Source organism: Oncorhynchus kisutch, linkage group LG15, assembly GCF_002021735.2.
Source record: "Oncorhynchus kisutch isolate 150728-3 linkage group LG15, Okis_V2, whole genome shotgun sequence".
Classification (NCBI taxonomy): Eukaryota; Metazoa; Chordata; class Actinopteri; order Salmoniformes; family Salmonidae; genus Oncorhynchus; species Oncorhynchus kisutch.
The window spans coordinates 21,784,824-21,810,906 of NC_034188.2; the positions used below are offsets into that span (position 1 = coordinate 21,784,824).

At 47.7% G+C, this 26,083-nt stretch overlaps 1 protein-coding gene across 1 annotated transcript in view; it reads left to right on the forward strand.

Moving 5' to 3' along the window:
• aff2 (AF4/FMR2 family, member 2) overlaps positions 1-26,083 on the forward strand; it is a 351,632-nt gene that overhangs the window by 103,894 nt on the left and 221,655 nt on the right. Inside the window, exons 3-4 of the mRNA XM_031791376.1 lie at positions 16,061-16,111; positions 16,677-17,654. Of these exons, the coding sequence (XP_031647236.1) occupies positions 16,061-16,111; positions 16,677-17,654 (1,029 nt within the window). The remainder of the gene's footprint in view (positions 1-16,060; positions 16,112-16,676; positions 17,655-26,083) is intronic.

A 26,083-nucleotide genomic window follows, 5' to 3' on the forward strand; every position in this document is an offset into this window, starting at 1 on the left:
TAGCTGTAGTGTATCCCTGTAGTGTATCCCTGTAGTGTATACCTGTAGCGTATCGCTGTAGCGTCTCCCTGTAGCGTATCCCTGTAGCGTATCCCTGTACCGTATCCCTGTAGTGTATCCCTGTAGTGTCTCCCTGTAGCATATCGATGTAGCGTATCCCTGTAGCTTATCGCTGTAGCGTATCCCTGTAGCTTATCCCTGTAGCGTCTCCCTGTAGCTTATCACTGTAGCATATCCCTGTAGTGTATCCCTGTATCCCTGTAGCTTATCCCTGTAGCGTATACCTGTATCCATGTAGCGTATCCCTGTAGCATATCCCTGTGGTGTTTACCTGTGTCCCTGTAGCGTATACCTGTGTCCCTGTAGCGTATACCTGTGTCCCTGTAGCGTATCCCTGTAGTGTATACCTTGTCCCTGTAGCGTATCCCTGTAGCCTATCCCTGTAGCATATACTTTTGTCCCTGTAGCGTTTACCTGTGTCCCTGTAGCGTATCCATGTATTGTATCCTTGTATCGTACCCCTGTAGCATATCCCTGTAGCGTATACCTGTATCCATGTAGCGTATACCTGTAGCATATCCCTGTAGCGTATATCTGTGTCCCTGTAGCTTATCCCTGTAGCGTGTCCTTGTATCATATCCCTGTAGCGTGTCCTTGTATCATATCCCTGTATCGTACCCCTGTATCATATCCCTGTAGCGTATCCTTGTATCGTATCCCTGTATCGTATCCCTGTATCGTATTCCTGTATCGTACCCCTGTAGCGTATCCCTGTAGCGTATCCCTGTAGCGTATCCCTGTTGCGTATCCTTGGATTGTATCCTTGTATCGTACCCTTGTAGCGTATCCCTGTAGCTTATCCTTGTATCCTATCCCTGTAGCATATCCCTGTAGCGTATCCTTGTATCGTATCCCTGTTTCATACCCCTGTAGCGTATCCTTGTATCGTATCCCTGTATTGTACCCCTGTAGCATATCCCTGTAGCGTATCCTTGTATCGTATCCCTGTATCGTACCCCTGTAGCATATCCCTGTAGCCTATCCTTGTATCGTATCCCTGTATCGTACCCCTGTAGCGTATCCCTGTAGCGTATCCCTGTAGCGTATCCCTGTAGCGTATCCTTGGATCGTATCCCTGTATCGTACCCATGTAGCATATCCCTGTAGCGTATCCCTGTAGCGTATCGCTGTAGCGTATCCCTGTAGTGTCTCCCTGTAGCTTAACGCTGTAGCGTATCCCTGTAGCGTATCCCTGTAGTGTCTCCCTGTAGCATATCGCTGTAGCGTATCCCTGTAGCTTATCGCTGTAGCGTATCCCTGTAGCTTATCGCTGTAGCGTATCCCTGTAGCGTATCCCTGTAGCATCTCCCTGTAGCTTATCGCTGTAGCGTATCCCTGTAGTGTATTCCTTGTCCCTGTAGCGTATCCCTGTAGCCTATCCCTGTAGCATATACTTTTGTCCCTGTAGCGTATACCTGTGTCCCTGTAGCGTATCCATGTATTGTATCCTTGTATCGTACCCCTGTAGCATATCCCTGTAGCGTATACCTGTATCCATGTAGCGTATACCTGTAGCATATCCCTGTAGCGTATATCTGTGTCCCTGTAGCTTATCCCTGTAGCGTGTCCTTGTATCATATCCCTGTAGCGTGTCCTTGTATCATATCCCTGTATCGTACCCCTGTATCATATCCCTGTAGCATATCCTTGTATCGTATCCCTGTATCGTATCCCTGTATCGTACCCCTGTAGCGTATCCCTGTAGCGTATCCCTGTTGCGTATCCTTGGATTGTATCCTTGTATCGTACCCTTGTAGCGTATCCCTGTAGCTTATCCTTGTATCCTATCCCTGTAGCATATCCCTGTAGTGTATCCTTGTATCGTATCCCTGTTTCATACCCCTGTAGCGTATCCTTGTATCGTATCCCTGTATCGCACCCCTGTAGCATATCCCTGTAGCCTATCCTTGTATCGTATCCCTGTATCGTACCCCTGTAGCGTATCCCTGTAGCGTATCCCTGTAGCGTATCCTTGGATCGTATCCCTGTATCGTACCCATGTACCATATCCCTGTAGCGTATCCCTGTAGCGTATCCCTGTAGTGTATCCCTGTAGCTTATCCCTGTAGTGTCTCCCTGTAGCGAATCGCTGTAGCGTATCCCTGTAGTGTCTCCCTGTAGCTTAACGCTGTAGCGTATCCCTGTAGCGTATCCCCGTAGTGTCTCCCTGTAGCATATCGCTGTAGCGTATCCCTGTAGCTTATCGCTGTAGCGTATCCCTGTAGCTTATCGCTGTAGTGTATCCCTGTAGCGTATCCCTGTAGCATCTCCCTGTAGCTTATCGCTGTACCGTATCCCTGTAGCGTATCCCTGTATCCCTGTAGCTTATCCCTGTAGCGTATACCTGTATCCATGTAGCGTATCCCTGTAGCGTATCCCTGTAGCATATCCCTGTAGTGTTTACCTGTGTCCCTGTAGCGTATACCTGTGTCCCTGTAGCGTATACCTGTGTCCCTGTAGCGTATCCCTGTAGTGTATACCTTGTTCCTGTAGCGTATCCCTGTAGCTTATCCCTGTAGCATATACTTTTGTCCCTGTAGCGTATACCTGTGTCTCTGTCGCGTATCCATGTATCGTATCCTTGTATCGTACCCCTGTAGCGTATCCCTGTAGCATATCCCTGTAGTGTATATCTGTGTCCCTGTAGTTTATCCCTGTAGCGTGTCCTTGTATCGTATCCCTGTATCGTACCCCTGTAGCATATCCCTGTAGCGTATCCCTGTATCGTACCCGTGTAGCGTATCCCTGTAGCGTATCCCTGTAGCGTATCCCTGTAGCATGTCCCTGTAGCGTGTCCTTGGATCGTATCCCTGTATCGTACCCCTGTAGCTTATCCTTGTATCCTATCCCTGTAGCGTATTCCTGTAGCGTATCCCTATAGCGTATCCCTGTAGCGTATCCCTGTAGCGTATCCTTGTATCGTATCCCTGTAGCGTATCCTTGTATCGTATCCCTGTATCGTACTCCTGTAGCGTATCCCTGCAGCATATCCCTGTTGCCTGTGTATTACTTAACATCCTCACAGCATACTCCCTCACAGACAATATATGGAAGATGTGTCAATGTCTTCTACACATTCACAGGTATCCTTGGGAGTCCTTTGGAATTCTCTTTACTATACTGTGATGTCACTACAACAACAACTAGCTGTGGATAAAACCTACTTTCCCATTGTCATACAGTATGAATCAGCTCAGTCAAATTAGCTTTGATTATACTCTTTGTTTCTCAGATCTCATCTCATTTCAATCATAAAGGCTAGCACAAAGCCATGATCCCTCCGGTGTGCATTACTCCCGAACCATTGCTTGGCAAAGCCGTGATGGCAGAGTTGTGGTGGGGTGGTAGGGTTGTGTTGGAGTGGCAGGACTGTGCTGGGGTGGCAGAGTTGTGTTGGAGTGGCAGGGCTGTGGTGGGGTGGCAGAGTTGTGTTGGAGTGGCAGGGCTATGGTGGGGTGGTAGGGTTGTGTTGGAGTGGCAGGACTGTGGTGGGGTGGCAGAGTTGTGTTGGAGTGGCAGGGCTGTGGTGCGGTGGTAGGGTTGTGTTGGAGTGGCAGGACTGTGGTGGGGTGGCAGCGTTGTGTTGGAGTGGCAGGGCTGTGGTGGGGTGGTAGGGTTGTGTTGGAGTGGCAGGACTGTGGTGGGGTGGCAGAGTTGTGTTGGAGTGGCAGTGCTGTGGTGGGGTGTTAGAGTTGTGTTGGAGTGGCAGGGCTATGGTGGGGTGGTAGGGTTGTGTTGGAGTGGCAGGACTGTGGTGGGGTGGCAGCGTTGTGTTGGAGTGGCAGGGCTGTGGTGGGGTGGCAGAGTTGTGTTGGAGTGGCAGGACTGTGGTGGGGTGGCAGCGTTGTGTTGGAGTGGCAGGACTGTGGTGGGGTGGTAGTGTTGTGTTGGAGTGGCAGGGCTGTGGTGGGGTGGTAGGGTTGTGATGGAGTGGCAGGGCTGTGGTGGGGTGGCAGCGTTGTGTTGGAGTGGCAGGGCTGTGGTGGGGTGGTAGGGTTGTGGTGGGGTGGCAGGGCTGTGGTGGGGTGGCAGAGTTGTGTTGGAGTGGCAGGACTGTGGTGGGGTGGCAGCGTTGTGTTGGAGTGGCAGGGCTGTGGTGGGGTGGTAGGGTTGTGGTGGGGTGGTAGGGTTGTGATGGCACGCTGGTTTTGAACTGTGGGATCTGACACCTATTTAGACAGCAAACAAAGCCTCCCATTGAGAGACTGTTGGCCTGTACAGAGTTATATTGCCCTAGCCTCCCGACCCAGCACATCACTACTGCTGCCTGCCACCATTCAAAGTCTGTCTCTTTAGTATTCTCCTATTCAAATGCTTTTTCAGATCCTCTCTGCACATATACGCACAAACACATACATACACAAATAAACACACACACACACTTCAACGGAGCTGCTTCCTATTTTAACCCTGTAGCGTATCCCTGTAGCGTGTCCCTTTAGCATATCCCTGTAGTGCATCCCTCTAGCGTAACCCTGTAGCTTGTCCCTGTAGCATGTCCCTGTATTGCATCCCTCTAGCGTAAACCTGTAGCTTGTCCCTGTAGCATGTCCATGTATTGCATCCCTCTAGCGTAACCCTATAGCATGTCCCTGTAGCATGTCCCTGTAGCATGTCCCTGTAGCATATCCCTGTAGTGTGTCCCAGTATCGTAACCCTGTAGCATATCCCTGTAGCGTGTCCCTGTAGCGTGTCCCTGTAGCGTGTCCCTGTAGCGTATCCCTGTAGCGTGTCCCTGTAGCGTGTCCCTGTAGCGTGTCCCTGTAGCGTGTCCCTGTAGCATATCCCTGTAGCGTGTCCCTGTAGCGTGTCCCTGTAGCATATCCCTGTAGCGTATCCCTGTAGCGTGACCCTGTAGCATGTCCCTGTAGCATGTCCCTGTAGCATGTCCCTGTAGCATATCCCTGTAGTGCATCCCTCTAGCGTGTCCCTGTAGCGTAACCCTGTAGCATATCCCTGTAGCGTGTCCCTGTAGCGTGTCCCTGTAGCGTGTCCCTGTAGCGTATCCCTGTAGCGTGTCCCTGTAGCGTACCCCTGTAGCGTGTCCCTGTAGCGTGTCCCTGTAGCGTATCCCTGTAGCGTATCCCTGTAGCATGTCCCTGTAGCATATCCCTGTAGCGTGTCCCTGTAGCGTATCCCTGTAGCGTGTCCCTGTAGCGTGTCCCTGTAGCGTGTCCCTGTAGCGTATCCCTGTAGCGTGTCCCTGTAGCGTGTCCCTGTAGCGTGTCCCTGTAGCGTATCCCTGTAGCATATCCCTGTAGCGTATCCCTGTAGCATATCCCTGTACCGTGTCCCTGTAGCGTGTCCCTGTAGCGTGCCCCTGTAGCATATCCCTGTAGTGTATCCCTGTATCTCTGTAGTGCATCCCTCTAGTGTAACCCTATAGCATGTCCCTGTAGCATGTCCCTGTAGCGTATCCCTGTAGTGCATCCCTCTAGCGTAACCCTGTAGCGTGTCCCTGTAGCATATCCCTGTAGCGTGTCCCTGTAGCGTATCCCTGTAGTGCATCCCTCTAGTGTAACCCTATAGCATGTCCCTGTAGCATGTCCCTGTAGCATATCCCTGTAGCGTGTCCCTGTAGCGTATCCCTGTAGCGTGTCCCTGTAGCATATCCCTGTAGCGTGTCCCTGTAGCGTATCCCTGTAGCGTGTCCCTGTAGCGTGTCCCTGTAGCGTGTCCCTGTAGCGTATCCCTGTAGCGTGTCCCTGTAGCGTGTCCCTGTAGCGTATCCCTGTAGCATATCCCTGTAGCGTATCCCTGTACCGTGTCCCTGTAGCGTGTCCCTGTAGCGTGCCCCTGTAGCATATCCCTGTAGTGTATCCCTGTATCCCTGTAGTGCATCCCTCTAGTGTAACCCTATAGCATGTCCCTGTAGCATGTCCCTGTAGCGTATCCCTGTAGTGCATCCCTCTAGCGTAACCCTGTAGCGTGTCCCTGTAGCATATCCCTGTAGCGTGTCCCTGTAGCGTGTCCCTGTAGCGTGTCCCTGTAGCGTATCCATGTAGCATGTCGTTGTAGTGTATCCCTGTAGTGCATCCTTCTAGCATAACCCTATAGCGTGTCCCTGTAGCATGTCCCTGTAGCGTATCCATGTAGCATATCGTTGTAGTGCATCCCTGTAGCGTAACCCTGTAGCTTGTCCCTGTAGCGTATCCATGTAGCATATCGTTGTAGTGTATCCATGTAGTGTGTCCCTGTACCAGGACTACCTGACATGATGACTCCTTGCTGTCCCCAGTCCACCTGGCCATGCTGCTGCTCCAGTTTCAACTTCCACCTGACTGTGCTGCTGCTCCAGTTTCAACTGTTCTGCCTTATTATTATTCGACCATGCTGGTCATTTATGAACATTTGAACATCTTGGCCATGTTCTGTTATAATCTCCACCCGGCACAGCCAGAAGAGGACTGGCCACCCCACATAGCCTGGTTCCTCTCTAGGTTTCTTCCTAGGTATTGGCCTTTCTAGGGAGTTTTTCCTAGCCACCGTGCTTCTACACCTGCATTGCTTGCTGTTTGGGGTTTTAGGCTGGGTTTCTGTACAGCACTTTGAGATATCAGCTGATGTACGAAGGGCTATATAAATAAATTTGATTTGATTTGATTTGTACCGTATCCCTGTTATGCTTACTGCGGAAGTTGTCATAATTACTGTGTAAGTCTATGGACTTACTGTGTAAGTCTATGGACTCCTAGGTTTTGTATTGATGTCAATGTACCCAGAGGAGGACGGAAACTAGCTGTCCTCTGTCTACACCACAGAGTGGTTTTGATGCAAAACAGTGTGTTATTTGGTGACATGAATATATTTAGTATAGTTAAATCTAAAAAGGATCATTTTAAATAATTCAACGTTTTAAATGTTTCACTATTTTTATTTGTATGAAATTCACTAAGGATGGTCCTCCCATTCCTCTGAGGAGCCGCCAATGACCTAGGCCTATAACGCCAATAACCTAGTCCTTTGAGTAACTTTGCTTCAGGTCATGTAATTATATGAACAAAGGAATCTAACCTGAGAGCCCTTTGGAGCAGGACATGTAATGTCCATGGCCTTTTCATTGCAAAATATATGTTTGCCGGGTTTTGTCCAGTCTGGGGGATGCTTTCATCTCTGGGAGGAAGGACATAAACATTGTACAGCAGCTGAAACTTGGTTCCATCTTTGTGGAAGCTCATTGGCCACAACAACACTACGCTCCAGGCAAATAAAGCTGTAAAGGAGGAAAACAGAGAAAAATAAACAAGACATTAAAACCTTGTATACCAGCGATAACATTCATTGACCCCCAAGTCCAAGCAATACTCTCAACATAGCTGAAATGTAGCTTGTTCACCCTCAATCATCTGCTGCCAGCAGCATACCACTCTGCATCCACTGCTGGATTGTTTCTGAAGCTAAGCAAGGTTGGTCCCTGTATGGGAGACCAGATGCTGCTGGAAGTGGTGTTGTTTGGCCAGTAGGAGGCACCATTTCCTCTGGACAATTCTTTATATAAATCTAAATAAATATCCCAATATTTGGGGACATTGCCCTGTGTAGGGTGCTGTCTTTCGGATGGGACGTTGAACAGGTGTCTTGACTCTCTGTGGTCACTAAAGATCCCATGGCACTTATTTTAAGAGTAAGGGTGTTAACCCCGGTGTCCTGGCTAAATTCCCAATCTGGCCCTCATACCATGACGGTTACCTAATCATCCCCAGTTTACAATTGGCTCATTCATACTCCCTTCTCTCCCCTGTAACTATTCCCCAGGTCGTTGCTGTAAATGAGAATGTGTTCTCAGTCAATTTACCTGGTAAAATAAGGGTTAAATTAAACAAATACTGGTGGAGGAGAAAAGGTTTATGCTGAAAGACAAATTCCAGAAAAATGGGTTATAACCTGAATGAATGAATTCCCGATAGCTTGTTATTGCTTGTTGACTGCTACAGCTGTACTAAAATGTCCTGTACACACTTAACCTGCTTCTGCCCAACAATGGCAATGCATATCTCCATTAGGGAACACTTACTCTGGTAAGTACGAGAGTGCAATAACTAAATCTGCCTTTGTAAACTATTTTTAAAACTTTGTCTACTCTGTTCATAACAGATTCTGGTTTTGGGAACATAAAACGTTATTGAAATCAAATGTTTAATAGATGTGAAAATGTGCAGAATTTCGGCCAAATTCATCTCGTTTAGTCTTCTCCCGCTGTCGGTCAGTGGGCTTCCTGTCAATACCATGTTTGGGAGTGGATGGATATGGTTGTGAGTGGAAACACCAAGCGGATGCTTCACATACACCCGTTGAAATATGTCTCATTCATTTATCTGTGGTAACACTTTGCATGTAGTCCATGACGAAAATACTAGTAAATCCAATGGATCTTTGAAATATCGGCAGTAGGACGGAGCAGGATTTAAGTCTTGAGTGACAGAATTGACTCTCTTTCTCGTGAATGTCCCAGCCCCCTCATTATCTCAACCAATCATGGCTAGGCAAGATTCTGTATTCTCCGTGTCTAAACAGTTGTGATTTCACATTTGATTTATATTTCCAGATTACGTACGACTTTGTTATTTAAGGCACATGAAAGTTAAAGAAGGCATTTCTGAAGGAAAAAATATACATTTGGATGAATTTGGTGGGACGTTCAAATGCCTCTCCTTTGAAGTAGTGACGTGCATCATACACCCAGCTTTCTGTAACAGGTCACATTTAGCCTTTATTCCATGAAGATAAGGTGCTGTAACACAGTGGACTAATCATTGTTTAGATCCTGCTACAGTATATAATGAGGTTTTAAACTACATCAGATGATATAATATTATATATTTTAATGAATAAATAAAAAATATATTAATATATACAGAACCAGTCAAAAGATTGGACACACCTCCTCATTCAAGGGTTTTTCTTTATTTGTACTATTTTCTACATTGTAGAATAATGGTGATGACATCAAAACGATTAAATAACACATATAGAATCATGAAATAACCAACAAATTGTTTAACAATTCAAAATATATTCTATATTTGAGATTCCTCAAAGTAGCCACCGTTTGCCTTGATGACGTATGTGCTACTGGTGTTGAAGTCAGGTGCAGGAGAGCAGAGAGTTGTGCGCTACTGGTGTTGAAGTCAGGTGCAGGAGAGCAGAGAGTTGTGCTCTACTGGTGTTGAAGTCAGGTGCAGGAGAGCAGAGAGTTGTGATCTACTGGTGTTAAAGTCAGGTGCAGGAGAGCAGAGAGTTGTGATCTACTGGTGTTGAAGTCAGGTGCAGGAGAGCAGAGAGTTGTGATCTACTTGTGGTGAAGTCAGGTGCAGGAGAGCAGAGAGTTGTGATCAGGCTCACACTTTATTCGGCAGAAGCAGACAACCGACGGACGCAACAGTGTCCAACAAACCTTCAGCCAAAGGCAAAAGTGCAAAGCGCGACAAAGTCACAAATAAGCAAAAATGTTTAACAATTAAACATACTCCGGGTTGAAATATAGTACCCGGGGGAAAACCAGCTAGGCGCGTCAATACAAAACACGTAACAAAACAATCCCACACAAAGACATGGGGGGAACAAGACAAAACAAATGGAACAATGAAAAATGGAGCGGCAATGTCCGATGACGTCGACTGCCGAACGCCGCCCGAACAAGGAGGGGAGCCGACTTCCTGACAACAGCTTTGCACACTCTTGGAATTCTCTCAAGCAGCTTCATGAGGTAGTCAGCTGGAATGCATTTCCATTAACAGGTGTGCCTACTTGAACATACATTTGTGGAATTTCTTTCCTTCTTAATATGTTTGAGCCAATCAGTTGTGTTTTTGTGTGTCTTTTGGTAAAAGGCAAAGTCCATATTATGGCAAGAATAGCTCAAATAAGCACAGAGAAACAACAGTCTATAATTACTTTAATAAATTAAAGTCAGTCAATCCTGAACATTTCAAGAACTTTGAAAGCTTCTTCAAGTGCAGTCGCAAAAATCATCAAGTGCTATGATGAAACTGGCTCTCATGAGGACCACCACAGGAAAGGTAGACCCAGAGTTACCTGCACCTTAGATTGCAGCCCAAATAAATGCTTCACAGAGTTCAAGTAACAGACCCTTCTCAACATCAACTGTTCAAAGGAGACTGCGTGAATCAGGCCTTCATGGTTGAATTGCTGCAAGGAAACCACTACTAAAGGACACCAATAAGAAGAAGAGACTTGTTTTGGCCAAGAAACACGAGCAATGGACATTAGACCGGTGGAAATCTGTCCTTTAGTCTGATGAGTCCAAATTTGAGATTTGTGAGACGGAGAGTAGGTGAACGGATATTGTTCGTATGTGTGGTTCCCACCGTGAAGCATGGAAGAGGAGGTGTTATGGTGTGGGGGTGCTTTTCTGGTGACACTGTCTGTGATTTATTTAGAATTAAAAGAACACTTAACCAGCATGGCTACCACAGCATTCTGCAACGATACACCATCCCATCTGGTTTGTGCTTAGTGGGACTATCATTTGTTATTCAACAGGACAACGAACCAACACACCTCCATGCTGTATAAGGGCTATTTGACCAAGAATGAGAGTGATGGAGTGCTGCATCAGACGACCTTGCCTCCACAATCACCCGACCTCAACCCAATTGAGGTTTGGTATGAGTTGGACCGCAGAGTGGAAGAAAAGCAGCTCAGCATATGTGGGACACCTTCAAAACTGTTGGAAAAGCATTCATGAAGCTGGTTGAGAGAATGCCAAGAGTGTGCAAAGCTGTCATCAATCTAAAATGTATTTAGATTTGTTTAACACATTTGGTTACTACATTATTCCATATGTGTTATTTCGTTGTTTTGATGTCTTCACTATATTATTCTACAAAGTAGAAAATAGTAAAAAATAAATAAAACCCTTGAATGAGTAGTGTCCAACCTTTTGACAGGTACTGTATAAAAACATCAATTTACAGCAGTGTAACTCTGTGAATAAAATCTATAGTAGATAGCCAGATAAAGTGAGATTGTTATACTTCTACTGCCTAGTGAAGTTACTCCTTTCATCACCTGTAGTTAGTCTCTATCCAGAGCAGTCAGACTGCAGTCAGTGCACTGAAGGACAGCCCTGCTCCAAACCCAGCAGCCCAGGGCTCATTCCTTCTTTACACAAGAGCCCTTTGTGCCCTGTCTTTGCACTCACTGAGAACGACAGCGTCTGGGAGGTCTACAAGTGCCCCTTCAACATCACACTCACTAAAAATACTGAGCCCTCACCGCATGACTTAAATAACCTGTGTGTGCTTAGGCTCCCCTTTGGAGGACATGCTGACGGTGGATAACAGACTACTGCTTTGGGCTGGTTGCTGGTTGGTCAAACACAGACTGCTGTTACAGTAGGGTTCGGTCTATGCTCCCTGATCTGTTTGAGGCTTTTCCGTCTCTGGCTCCTGAAATTATGACTGACCTGATACAGGGGTCACTCCTTAGTTTGTATCACTCCTCGTTTGAGATAAACATCCAGGACTTTGAAAGACCCTAGGTCATTGCTGTAAATGCCATCCAGTTGTCTGTTTAGATATCCCATACACTTGGTGAATCCCTCCCTCTCTCCCTGTGCCCCTGTGTACTAATAAACTGCCCCATTTCAGCCCTTATGTCAAACTCTGCCATCACTGCTCAGAATCCACTGAAATGACAGTAACTGGGGATAGTTATCCATTTGGGTGAGCTAAAATGCTATTATTTTTGGAACAACAACCGTACAGCCATTAAAGTTTTATGGGAGACAAGGTTGGTTAGGGGTGATGCTTGGCATGCAGACAGAAGTTTAGCCCTAGCTGTCAAGTCCTGACCTTAGAGTCGCCCTTCACTCCGGAGTTGCCTGAGCTGCCCTTCACTCCGGAGCTGCCAGAATCGCAGCCCCTCAGTCCAGAGGCGCCCCTCAGTCCAGAGGCGCCCCTCAGTCCAGAGGTGCCCCTCAGTCCAGTGGCGCCCTCTACGAGGGTCTTCAGTCCGGGGCCCGCTGCGAGGGTCCCCGCTCCAGAAGCGCCACGTAAGTGGTCTAAGACTATGGTGGAGTGGGGTCCATGTGCCGCACCAGAGCCGCCACCGCGGACAGATGCCCACCCAGACCCTCCCCTATGGGTTTTGCGGCCGGAGTCTGCACCTTTTGGGGGGGGGTACTGTCACGTCCTGACCATAGTTCCTTTTTTATGTCTCTGTTTTAGTTTGGTCAGGGCGTGAGTTGGGGTGGGCATTCTATGTTGTGTATTCTAGATTTTGTATTTCTGTGTTTAGCCTGGTATGGTTCCCAATCAGAGGCAGCTGTCGATCGTTGTCTCTGATTGAGAACCATACTGAGGCAGCCTGTTTTCCCACTATGATTTTGTGGGTAGTTGTTTTCTGTCTTTGTATCCTTACCAGACAGAACTGTTTCATTCTCTTTTGTTGTTTTTGTCATCCAGTGTTCAGTTTCTTTATTACATTTACGATGAACACTTACCACACTGCGTGTTGGTCCGAAGATTCCTATTCCTCATCATCAGACGAGGAGGAGATTCGTTACAGAACTACCCACCACCAAAGGACCAAGCAGTGTGGTGAGGAGCAGCAGAGCTGTCTGGAAAAATGGAGATTGGAGGAGATACTGGAAGGCAAGGGACCCTGGGCACAGGCTGGGGAGTATCGCCGTCCACAGGAGGAACTGGAGGCAGCTAAGGCTGAGAGGAAACACTACGAGGAGTTGGCACGGCTGGCAAGGAAGCCTGAGAGGCAGCCCCAGAAATGTCTTGGGGGTGGTACACGGGGAGTGTGGCAGAGTCAGGAGTCAGACCTGAGCCAACTCCCCGTGCTTATCGTAATGAGCCAAGGATGGAACCAGAGCCGGTCAGGGCGAAATTGGAGGTGAGCGACGGAAGCGAAGCAGAGACAGTGAAAGAGTTAATGGGGAGATTGGAGGAGAGAGTTGCTGTGTTGGTGCATGAGGCACGACTTCCGCCCGACGGAGCGTTTCTGGGATTCGATGTCACCTGAGTCAGCTCTCCATACTCGTCCTGAGGTGCGTGCTAGCCGTCTGGTGAAGACTGTGTCAGCCCCACGCATCAGGCCTCCTGTGCGTCTCCCTAGCACTGCACTTCCTGTGCCCGCTCGGCGCTACAGCTCTCCAAGATGTGCTTACCATGGCGGGCATCGTACTGGTCAGGCACCGTGTTATGCGGTGGACCGCACGGTGTCTCCAGTACGTGTTCTTAGCCCGGTGCGCTACATCCCAGCTCCCCGCATCTGCCGAGCTAGGGTGAGGATCCAGCCAGAACGCATGGTGCCAGCCCTGCTCTCCAGACCTCCAGTGCGTTTCCACGGGCCAGGATATATCCTGCGTCGGCGCTGCGCACTGTGTCTCCCGTGTGTCTGCACAGCCCAGTGCGTCCTGTACCTGCGCCCCGCGCGTGCCGGGCTAAATCATCATCCAGCCAGGACGGGTTGTGCAGGCCCTTAGTTCGAGACCTCCAGTGCGCCTCCACGGCCCGGTCTATCCTGTGCCTCCTTCAAGGACCAGGCTGTCTCTCCGTCTCCTTCCTCCAGAGTCTCCCTCCAGCCCGGAGCTGCCAGCGTCTCCCTCCAGCCCGGAGCTGCTAGTGCCTCCCTCCAGCCTGGAACTGCCAGCGTCTCCCTCCAGCCCGGAGCTGCCAGCATCTCCCTCCATCCCGGAGCTGCCAGCGTCTCCCTCCAGCCCGGAGCTGCCAGCGTCTCCCTCCAGCCCGGAGCTGCAAGAGCCTTCTGCCTGTCCGGCGCTGCCAGAGCCTCCCACCTGTTCGGTGCTGCCAGAGCCTCCCACCTGTCCGGCACTGCCAGAGCCTCCCGCCTGTCCGGCGCTGCCAGAGCCACCCTTCACACCGGCACTGCCAGAGCCGCCCTTCACTCCGGCGCTGGCAGAGCCGCCCTTCACTCCGGAGCTGCCAGAGCCGCCCTTCACTCCGGAGCTGCCAGAGCCGCCCTTTACTCCGAAGCTGCCAGAGCAGCCCTTCACTCCAGAGCTGCCAGAGCCGCCCTTCACTCCGGAGCTGCCAGAGCCGCCCTTCACTCCGGAGCTGCCAGAGCCGCCCTTTACTCCGGAGCTGCCAGAGCAGCCCTTCACTCCGGAGCTGCCAGAGCCGCCCTTCACTCCGGAGCTGCCAGAGCCGCCCTTCACTCCGGAGCTGACAGAGCCGCCCTTCACTCCGGAGCTGACAGAGCCGCCCTTCACTCCAGAGCTGTCTGAATGGCAGCCCCTCAGTCCAGAGGCGGCCCTCAGTCCAGAGGCATCGCTCAGTCCAGTGGCGCCCTCTACGAGGGTCTTCGGTCGAGAACCCGCTGCGAGGGTCCCGCCACGTATGTGGGCTAAGACTATGGTGGAGTGGGGTCCACGTGCCGCACCAGAGCCGCCACCGCGGACAGATGCCCACCCAGACCCTCCCCTATGGGTTTAGGTTTTGCGGCCGGAGTCCTCACCTTTTGGGGGGGGGCGGGGGGTGACTGTCACGTCCTGACCTTAGTTCCTTTTTATGTCTCTGTTTTAGTTTGGTCAGGGCGTGAGATAGGGTGGGCATTCTATGTTGTGTATTCTAGGTTTTGTATTTCTGTGTTTGGCCTGGTATGGTTCCCAATCAGAGGCAGCTGTCGATCGTTGTCTCTGATTGAGAACCATACTGAGGCAGCCTGTTTTCCCACTATGATTTTTTAGGTAGTTGTTTTCTGTCTTTGTATCCTTACCAGACAGAACTGTTTCATTCTCTTTTGTTGTTTTTGTCATCCAGTGTTCAGTTTCTTTATTAAACTGGTCCGATGATTCCTATTCTTCATCATCAGACGAGGAGGAGATTCATTACACTAGCTGACATCCTCTTCGGTTGACAGGTCAAAGGTTAACCACCCAGAAGATAATTCCCTCTCACAGCATCATGTCTCTTCATGCTCTACACCATCCCTTCCCCGGACCATCAACCATTATTTGTTTATTTACTTTTATGCTGTTAACATTGAGTTGTGCAAATACACAGGCTTATGCTTCCTGAGTCTGACGTAGTGTTGTATTATTACTATCACCACAGTCCTCTGTGATACCAAACACTGCTACACTGTACGCATGTATCTTTTCCCTTTGTTGCCATTCAATAGCCAAATGATCTCCCTATACAGAAAACAGCTTGTATGACTGAAATGAATCTTCATTTGCAGTTCTTTTCAAATAGCTAGTGACGTGTTTCTGTTATCATTTCTGTTTATATAGGGTGCATCATAGCATAATGCATGTTTTAGTGTAATTTTTGTACATTCTTACTAGGTTCTTACACATAAAAGGCCTGGCCTGAATATAACAGTAATGTGTTGCACATTAAATAGAATGTTGCCTTTTAGGCAAGTCATGAGTTTGGGGGTGGTTCTGCCCTTTGTCTGAAATTCCCTGTGTGACTGCATTCTATGCTGAACTACCAAAATAAATAAAACAAAACAATAATAAAACAAAATAAAACAGTTATTACAACAACATATATTTTTTTAAGAGGGCTCATGAGTTTAGCTTTATTTGGAGGTTTTCAAAAAATGAAGGTTTACCACTGAGAGATATTAGCTAGAAGAGAGTAGTGTGTTAACAGTCGCATATCACTATTGATAAACAATACAGTTGAGCAGATTATACACTTAGTGAGATCATCCCATTGGTCTACTATATCCCACAGTGTGACTAGATTATACACTTAGTGAGATCATCCCATTGGTCTACTATATCCCACAGTGTGACTAGATTATACACTTAGTGAGATCATCCCATTGGTCTACTATATCCCACAGTGTGACTAGATTATACACTTAGTGAGATCATCCCATTGGTCTACTATATCCCACAGTGTGACTAGATTATACACTTAGTGAGATCATCCCATTGGTCTACTATATCCCTCAGTGTGACTAGATTATACATTTAGTGAGATCATCCCATTGGTCTACTATATCCCTCAGTGTGACTAGATTATAAACTACTGTCTTTTTATACTGACAGACAGAAGCGCCCAGTCTATCCACTTTGGGGGGGACCAACAACCTAAACAAGGTATCTATTATCTATAGATCCACACTAAGAATGCTTGTTTTAATCACTTGTTTAATACATGTTAATACACCAACTGTGCCCTCTTAAGATGGATTTCTGAACGTGCTTTGTACAGAACTATAGTTTAATACAGTTTGTAAAGTTTGTATTAGACTCAGAGAGGGGCTACTTACTTTTTCATTTTCCTGAGTTGCTTTTAATGTACAGCCTAATCGTCTTGCTCACTAAGGCATGATTTCACCCTTTTCTATGTATGCACGCATTCACACACACACACACACACACACACACACACACACACACACACACACACACACACACACACACACACACACACACACACACACACACACACACACACACACACACACACACCTCCTTTCACACACACTGCCTGCAGAGTTCCTGTCTGTCTGTAATTAGGTGTATCTCTGATGACCTGCTGCTCTCTGTCAGTTGTCAGAGTAGTGGGGAATGATTACCTTGGGGAGAGGACTAGAGGCTGTAACTAACTATACATCTCACCGTCTCTCCTCTATCACTCTCTCTGTCTCTGTCTCTGTAGACAAACAAAGGTGACGCCCTGGCCAACCGGGTGCAGAACACTCTGGGGAACTACGATGAGATGAAGGAGCTCCTGACCAGCCACTCTAACCAGAGCCACCTGGTGGGCATCCCCAAGAACTTTGTTCCCCAGACCCCTGGCCCCATGGAGAAGCAAGACCAGCCCAGCTTCTTAACCAAGGGAGGCCAGAGGGGGAGCAACAGGGTGGGCACAGGGAACCATACAACCTCCATGCCCCCTCCTCCTCCCTCCTCTTCTTCTCTGACCAGCTCCAGTCTGCTGCACGGCCATCAGAGCTCCAAGAAGTCCTGGTCCTCCGACTGGTCCCGGGGAGCCCACTGCAGCACCCAGGGGGTGGGAGGTCAGGGGGTTGGGGGCCAGGGGGTCCATGGGGTGGGGGGCCTGGGGGTCCAGGGGGTGGGGGGCCCATCCTGCAGCAGGGGGAAACACTCCTTCACCCATGAGCAGCAGCAGCAGCCCCAAAGACACGAGGAGCTGCTCATCTCACAGGGCGAGGTAGTGGACCACAGGGGAGACTCCAGCAGCAGCCCCTCCTCCTCCTCCACCTCCACTCTCTCCAGGAGGCACGGGGGCGGGCAGCAGGCCCCTAAGGCCCCGTCATCGGCCGAGCATGGCAGCTACAAGGACAGCAACACTCATGTTAAGTCTCCCCTGGAGCAGGAGCCGGGCTCCCACGGGGCCAGTTCCCCAGTGGCCTCTACCTCCCTGCTGCCCAGTGGCCTCTCCACACCCACCTTCCCGCAGGGTCTGCACGTCAAGCCCAGCGCCGTGCAGCAGCAAAAGCCTACGGCCTACGTGCGGCCAATGGACGGCCAGGACCAGATACCCCTGGACTCCCCGGAGCTCAAGCCTCCTCTGGAGGTGGCGGACGTGGGCTACAGCAACCCAGCTTTTGGCAGCACCATCACCAGCTCCAAGAGCAAGCTGCCCAAGCTGACCCTGACACAGACTGGGGAGGTAGGGACCTGCATGATTCCCATGACACTACAGTACACACACACAGGCTTGGAGACCGATATTAAGTGCTGGGGAAAGGCCATTTGTTCTGTGTTAGATCGGCTGGCAGTAGGAAGGGGAAACAGGTTCAGCCAGATAAGATTGGTCTGTGACTTTCCCTCTGTTTTTCATTGAGTCCTGGCAGAGACTGAGCTTGACATAGTGGAGAGGCCTCATTAATAATCAGCCGTTGATTTTTCCTCCTCTGGCGGGCAAGGCTCCTGCTCCTGAACCCAGCCAGCTGAGGGGCCACAGGGTTAAGGGGCCTTCCCTCCTTTTATCTAGTTCACCATACACACACACGCACACACACACACACACACACACACACACACACACGCACACGCATACACACACCCACGCACACACAATCCCTCACTATGAAATATTCATCTCCGAAAGAAAATCACTCCTGATTAATAGCCATTTTAGTTCACATGGGCTTGTTTCACTTATTCATGTAACCAGTTCTGACATCTTAAAGTAATTGTTTTTTTGTTTGTTTTAGCCTACAGATTTTGGCTTGTTTCCTCCCACAATATTGTAGGTATTTGGCTTGTTTCCTTCCACAATATTGTAGGTATTTGGCTTGTTTCCTCCCACAATATTGTAGGTATTTGGCTTGTTTCCTTCCACAGTATTGTAGGTATTTGGCTTGTTTCCTTCCACAGTATTGTAGGTATTTGGCTTGTTTCCTTCCACAATATTGTAGGTATTTGGCTTGTTTCCTCCCACAATATTGTAGGTATTTGGCTTGTTTCCTCCCACAATATTGTAGGTATTTGGCTTGTTTCCTCCCACAATATTGTAGGTATTTGGCTTGTTTCCTCCCACAATATTGTAGGTATTTGGCTTGTTTCCTTCCACAGTATTGTAGGTATTTGCCTTGTTTCCTTCCACAGTATTGTAGGTATTTGGCTTGTTTCCTTCCACAATATTGTAGGTATTTGGCTGGTTTCCTTCCACAATATTGTAGGTATTTGGCTTGTTTCCTCCCACAATATTGTAGGTATTTGGCTTGTTTCCTTCCACAGTATTGTAGTTATTTGGCCTGTCATGTATACAAGCAGCATATGATGAATGCAGTTCAGGACAGATAATGACTGGTTATTATTTCGGGAACAGTTCAGGACAGATGATGAATGGTTATTACTTTAGAACAGTTCAGGACAAATAATGACTGGTTATTACTTTAGAACAGTTCAGGACAAATAATGACTGGTTATTACTTTAGAACAGTTCAGGACAAATAATGACTGGTTATTATTTTGGAACAGTTAAGGACAGATAATGACTGGTTATTATTTTGGAACAGTTAAGGACAAATAATGACTGGTTATTATTTTGGAACAGTTCAGGACAAATCATGACTGGTTATTATTTTGGAACAGTTAAGGACAGATAATGACTGGTTATTATTTCAGAACAGTTCAGGACAGATAATGACTGGTTATTATTTTGGAACAGTTAAGGACATATGTTGAATGGTTATTACTTCAGAACAGTTCAGGACAAATAATGACTGGTTATTATTTTGGAACAGTTTAGGACAGATGATGACTGGTTATTACTTCAGAACAGTTCAGGACAAATAATGACTGGTTATTATTTTGGAACAGTTAAGGACAGATAATGACTGGTTATTATTTTGGAACCGTTTAGGACAGATGGGGAATGGTTATTACTTCAGAACAGTTCAGGACAAATAATGTAGCCTCTTAGCTTGACACAGTCAGACCATTTTAGTCTGAAGTCAGTTGTGATCTGATGGCTTGTCATGTCACTCCATTTGTGTGTTAGCAACACAAGCAGGGCTGAGAGTCTATTGTTGTGACGGCTTTAGCCTCAACTGTTTATCTTGTACTAATGTTGGGAGGCAAGAGATGTTAATTTTAATGCCGGGGGCATTTGTATCCGCTCTCAGCCAGTTGCGTGCTGGAGGATATTTTTGAACCAGACAAAATGGAAGCTTTGCAGGTTAACATGATAGCCATCCTAATGTGTTCTCACCTGAGGTCACTCACTCATTATTTTAGAAAACTCTTTCCACCTGATTGGAATCCACTCCATTTAATCCTGAACATAATTAGCCAGGAAGCACACTCTCTCCCCTCTCTCCCTCTCCATTTAGAAAATAGCTACGTGGGAGTGATCCAATGTTAAATATTCAAACACAATTTGTCCCTTACCATTATAAGCCCAGACAGTCCAAAGTGAGAGTGGGTGCTAATTTAGTATACATTGGGGCACCTGGCGGTATATTATAGATCCTCAAAGATGTTGACAGAGGAGGCCATGGCTAAGACTAAGGCTGGAAGAATGAAGGTCTTCATGGAGCCTCAGAACTAAGATTGACCCCACCCACTCTGCTCACCAGAAATTAGGATGAATTTACCTCAATTATTCAATTAGGTCATTAATTTCAACCAAATTCATGTTTTTCAAAGTATTTGAATAATGATGTTTTGTGACCAAGTGATCAGTGAAGCAACTGCACATGCTGTTCTTTGTGAAATTGGACTTCATTTCTCCTGTTCCAACTCTTTACCAATCAATCTCCTATAGCCTCTGGCCTCGATCCTTCCCCAGATCCTATCTGTGGCCAGCCTCACTAATTGAGCCACCATAAAGGGGTGGCAGGTAGCATAGTGGTTAGAGTGTTGGGCCACTAAATGAAAGGTGTCTGGCTCGAATCCCTGAACAGACAAGGTAAAAATCTGTTCCCTGGTAGGCAGTCATTGTAAATAAGAACTTGTTCTTAACTAACTCGCCTAGTTAAATAAAGACTATGACATGTGGGAGGCCAGGCAATGCACTCCAACAAAGAACTGTGTTTGTAGTACGCTTCCTGTTACAGGAGGATGCTGGGAGGACTTGAAATACAGTGTCTTCTGTGAGACTTACTCATCTATGCACCATATCCCAATATAGCTAACCAGGAAATAAGTAGATAAACAACAATAAACAAGACTGATATATGATTTAACAGGTTGATACATGGGCAGCCAACCAGATGTTCCCTTCTTTTAATAGTGTAGTCTAAGGCCATTCCCCGCTCCAAACTGCAGTATCTTGAAAGCATATGGCGCAGTTACACCGTACAGTTAACCATATAGCCGGGCTGAAGACCTGGGGGATTTGTAGAGCTCCTCATCGTGTCCTGGATGCAGCCAGCTCAGAGGAAAATGGAGATGGATGTTGTTATTAGAGCGGGAAGGGAAGCAGGGTTGGGAGGGGATGAGAGAGACCCCCTGTAGAGCAGAGCGGGGCCCAGCTGGGGAGAGAAGATGGGGGGGGCGGAGGGGGTAGAGATGAGCGCCATCTCCACTCGCTCACTGACAGATGAGTCACTGGGTAAGCGACGGGGAGGAAGAGAAAGATGGAGATAAAAAGGGAGCGAGAGAGAGTGACTGAAATTGAGAGACACGCAGAGTTAGTCAGAGCGAGACAGGCAGACTGAAATAGCATGGGAAGGGGGTAGAGAGAGAGGGAGAGAGAGAGAGAGAGAGACAGAGAGACAGAGAGACAGAGAGACAGAGAAGAGGAGCTTCCTTTTAAATACCTCTCATGAGAAGAGAAAACATCTTCAAGGACATTGATTTGATTTTGCTTGGCTTTGGTTTGTTAAAAGGAGTAGATTCTGTTGAGCTTCCTGTTTGGCTGTTGTTTTGGCTACTTATTATTCTGAGGTTTATTTATCAATTTTTCTCAACAAGGCGTAGAATAACTAAATTCTGTAAAATCCTCCCAGGCTGCGTTGTTTCTGATGTTTTCAAGGTCCCACCTGGATAGCCTGTGTTTTAGTGTATGTGGAAATATGCATACTCTTGGTAATTACTCACTGCTCATGGCCGTGTGCTAGAGCCCATCCCTAACACTACACAACCCGTTGTTGTTGTTTTAAAGCTTAATTAGATGATCTTATCCTCCAGCTTCTCCATCTAACAACCTCCTCTTCTCCCTTTACAAGCCCAACCGTCTGAAATGAGAAGAGAGATATCACTGTTCATCCCCCTTTTAAATTAAACGGGTGTGGAAGAGGATACTTGTTCCCTTTCACGGGCATGAAATGTTCCTCTCATCCTCAGCTCTGCTACTGGAAAAACTATTTTGACAGGTTGAGTGTCTACTCCCAGAGTGATAAGGGTGTGCTAAATGGCTTTGGAAGCATCCTGTTATCACTGAGGCTATTGATTAGTGGATTAGCTGCATTCACTGCAAAGTCAGAAAGGACCTGGCCAGCCTCTGTGTCATAGAGGAGTATGAAACATTGACAAGCAGATAACACCTATTGATCCCTCCTAAAAAACAGTTATTGCACCAGGCATTACAAAGGCTTTATAAATCGAATAACCTTATTGCTAGCCCCGCTAAGCAGAAGATTTGAGGAGACAATGAGAGGTTAAGGAGGTGTTCCTCTTGATGGTTATGGAAGAGATAGAGGCTAATTTTTAAAAATTATGCAGTGAGGATTTGTTATTCTTTTTTTCTCAAAGCCCATGAGACATTCAATATTTATGGAGTGGTATAAGGCTTGAGGCTTGAATATTCAGCTTACCTGAGTGGACTTGCACCTTGAAAAGTCTGAATTGTGTGCATTGATAATAGTGAAGAAGAAGAGGCAAATTGTATAAACCTGTAATGTGTAACAAGTTGCTGGTGGTCTAGTTTAGAGCATCATGATGTAATGACTATCAGTTTGTAGGGGCTGTGAATCAGAGGAGGAGTCTGTTTCCCTAATGTCTGTCTGTCAGTCAGCCACCCATCAGACTCCAGACTCCTGTCTGTCAGCCAGCCACCCATCAGACTCCAGACTCCTGTCTGTCAGCCAGCTACCCATCAGACTCCAAACTCGTGTCTGTCAGCCAGCTACCCATCAGACTGCAGACTCCTGTCTGTCAGCCAGCTACCCATCAGACTCCAGACTCCTGTCTGTCAGCCAGCCACCCATCAGACTCCAGACTCCTGTCTGTCAGCCAGCCACCCATCAGACTCCAGACTCCTGTCTGTCAGCCAGCCACCCATCAGACTCCAGACTCCTGTCTGTCAGCCAGCTACCCATCAGACTCCAAACTCGTGTCTGTCAGCCAGCTACCCATCAGACTCCAAACTCGTGTCTGTCAGCCAGCTACCCATCAGACTGCAGACTCCTGTCTGTCAGCCAGCTACCCATCAGACTCCAGACTCCTGTCTGTCAGCCAGCCACCCATCAGACTCCAGACTCCTGTCTGTCAGCCAGCCACCCATCAGACTCCAGACTCCTGTCTGTCAGCCAGCCACTCATCAGACTCATCAGATAGACTGAGTGTGTGAGTGAGAGTGTACTGTGAGAGACAGTGTGTGAGACAGTGTGTGTAATGCATGGCCCTGTGAGAGACGGTATGTGTGCTGAATGGCCCTGTGAGAGACAGTGTGAGAGACAGTGTGTGTACTACATGGCCCTGTGAGAGACAGTGTGTGAGACAGTGTGTGTACTGCATGGCCCTGTGAGATACAGTGTGTGTACTGTATGGCCCTGTGAGAGACAGTGTGTATACTACATGGCCCTGTGAGAGACAGTGTGTGTACTACATGGCCCTGTGAGAGACAGTGTGTATACTACATGGCCCTGTGAGAGACAGTGTGTGTACTACATGGCCCTGTGAGAGACAGTGTGTGTACTGCATGGCCCTGTGAGAGACAGTGTGTGTACTACATGGCCCTGTGAGAGACAGTGTGAGAGACAGTGTGTATACTACATGGCCCTGTGAGAGACAGTGTGTGTGCTGAATGGCCCTGTGAGAGACAGTGTGTGTACTGCATGGCCCTGTGAGAGACAGTGTGTGAGACAGTGTGTGTACCCATGGCCCTGTGAGAGAAAGTGTGTGTACTGTATGGCCCTGTGAGAGACAGTGTGTGTACTGCATGGCCCTGTGAGAGACAGTGTGTGTACTGCATGGCCCTGTGAGAGACAGTGTGTGAGACAGTGTGTGTACTGCATGGCCCTGTGAGAGACAGTGTGTGTACTGCATGGCCCTGTGAGAGAAAGTGTGTGTACTGTATGGCCCTGTGAGAGACAGTGTGTGTACTGCATGGCCCTGTGAGAGACAGTGTGTGTACTGCATGGCCCTGTGAGAGACAGTGTGTGTACTGCATGGCCCTGTGAGAGACAGTGTGTGAGACAGTGTGTGAGACAGTGTGTGTACTGCATGGCCCTGTGAGAGACAGTGTGTGTACTGCATGGCCCTGTGAGAGACAGTGTGTGTACTGCATGGCCCTGTGAGAGACAGTGTGTGTACTGCATGGCTCTGGCCATGTGTTTGGGTCCTTCATTTGTCTCATCCCGTATGCTACATGTGGGGACAGGGATTCACTCTCATTACACTGATAATTGGAGAGTATTCACACAGGAGCAAATCTGTCCTCCGTTTAGCCATGTTTCCTGTCCCATACCTGAGCCCAGAGCAGATCTGTCCTCAGTTTAGCCATGTTTACTGTCCCATACCTGAGCCCAGAGCAGATATGTCCTCAGTTTAGCCATTTATCCTCTCCCATACCTGAGCCCAGAGCAGATCTGTCGTCAGTTTAGCCATGTTTCCTCTCCCACCCTGCCTGCACATGATAACAGCCCTGATTTGCTTTTAGAGAGCAGTAATAAGTCACATTGCAGCCTGGTAGGGATTCTCTCATCAGAGCAAAAATGGAGACCACAAAAATGGTATTGAGATATTATTGAAATCACATTTGGAATAATAATGGTATGTTTCAGAGGCAGTATTTTTAGGCCTGTGTTTTGGGGACAGCCTTGTGTTTTGGAAAGACTGGAACAGTAACTGGATGAGTCCTTTTCTCAGACAGACAGTATGTCCCACGCTGACCAGCCCCTGGTATCATGGGGCAGAAATCTTTATCTTCTGTTCTGTGGAAGCAGTCTCCCTCACCCTCTCCCTCCCTCGCTCGCCTACACACTGGACAGACAGGAAGTCAGTAACAGGAACATTTGATTATGCAGTGATGCCAAGACTCACAGAGAGAGAAGGAGAGAGAGAAGGGGGGATGAAGTTAAAGTGAGTTTCCTCGGAACCAAGCCTTTACCATCACCTTGAGCCTGGAGTCACCCTGCCTGGAGTCACCCTGCCTGGAGTCACCCTGCCTGGAGTCATTTGTCTCGCTGCACAGGAAACTGTCCAGATACACTCTAGTGTCCCCTCCTCAGGCTGTCAACACATATATTGGTCAGCTCACTCAATACAGTGTTTAGGTAGGTCAAATAAAATGCCTAGCCAGGCTATGGCTAGAGCAATACATTCTATGTTATTTTAGCTCCATATTCAGTCATTTGAATGGATGATAATGAACCTAGTACAAGAGCATTTTGGATGTCATCAACATTTACTTGGAGCACTGTTTTCACCCTCAACCAAATACACTTGCAGAACTTGCCTTTATGCCCACATTGCTTTTTACTTTAACATTTCAATCATAAAAGACACACCATGCCCACAAACTTAGATTTCTTGGATTTGGCTTTGAAGTTGGGGTTTTGTGAAAGGGTAAATGTTTATTTTTCTGTGTCATGGAAGAGGTGTTTACTTGGTGCTTATGCTTTGTTGAGTGAACCAGAGTAGGACATCATCCTTACATGACAGTATAATTGGAGATGGCAAGGAGGTATTTGTCACCACACAGTCAGCTGGTTGGCAGAGGAAAACAGAGAGGGAGAGAGAGGCTGTGGGCGAAGTGTTTGGAGAAACTGGGATTAAGGGGCTGTTGAGTGAGGAGAGAAGAGGGCCCAGTGAGCCTCCAGGAGTGATAGATGCCAGCTGTCCTCTCCCTTGATCTATACTGTTTACAGATCCATTATATTTAGTTTGGGGCAACAGGGTTTCGCTGTTATGTATCTCAATACCAGGCTGATCTTAGATCAGATTATAACTACTCTAAACTCTACTCAACCATTGATATAGCCCCTTCCACCTGATCTTGAACTGACCAGAATCCACAACATAACAGCCTTCATCCAGACATGACAGATCAGCCTCCGTTGTGGTATATTATAACGCCTGTAAGCTTCATGCTAATGACTCTCTAATGTGACAAATGAGAACAGAAAGGCACCTGGATCAGAGGAGATGTTAAAAAACATATTTACATATAATCATTTATATAATTCATGGGAAGCCTAGGGCATCCGTAGGTGGGCCTGGTGAGAAGCAATGGAAATTGACAGCACTGAGTGGTGGGTGGGAATTAGGTCACCCACTAGGGCTCACAGACACTTCCTGGTTCCTTACTCCACCGCGTTTCACCCAGTCATGCTTGATGGGCTCTTCCCATCCGCCTCTGTTTAAAATCACTTCAGATTTCATTTGACTTCATTAATGTGAGTCTTTGGTGCAAATGTACTGATA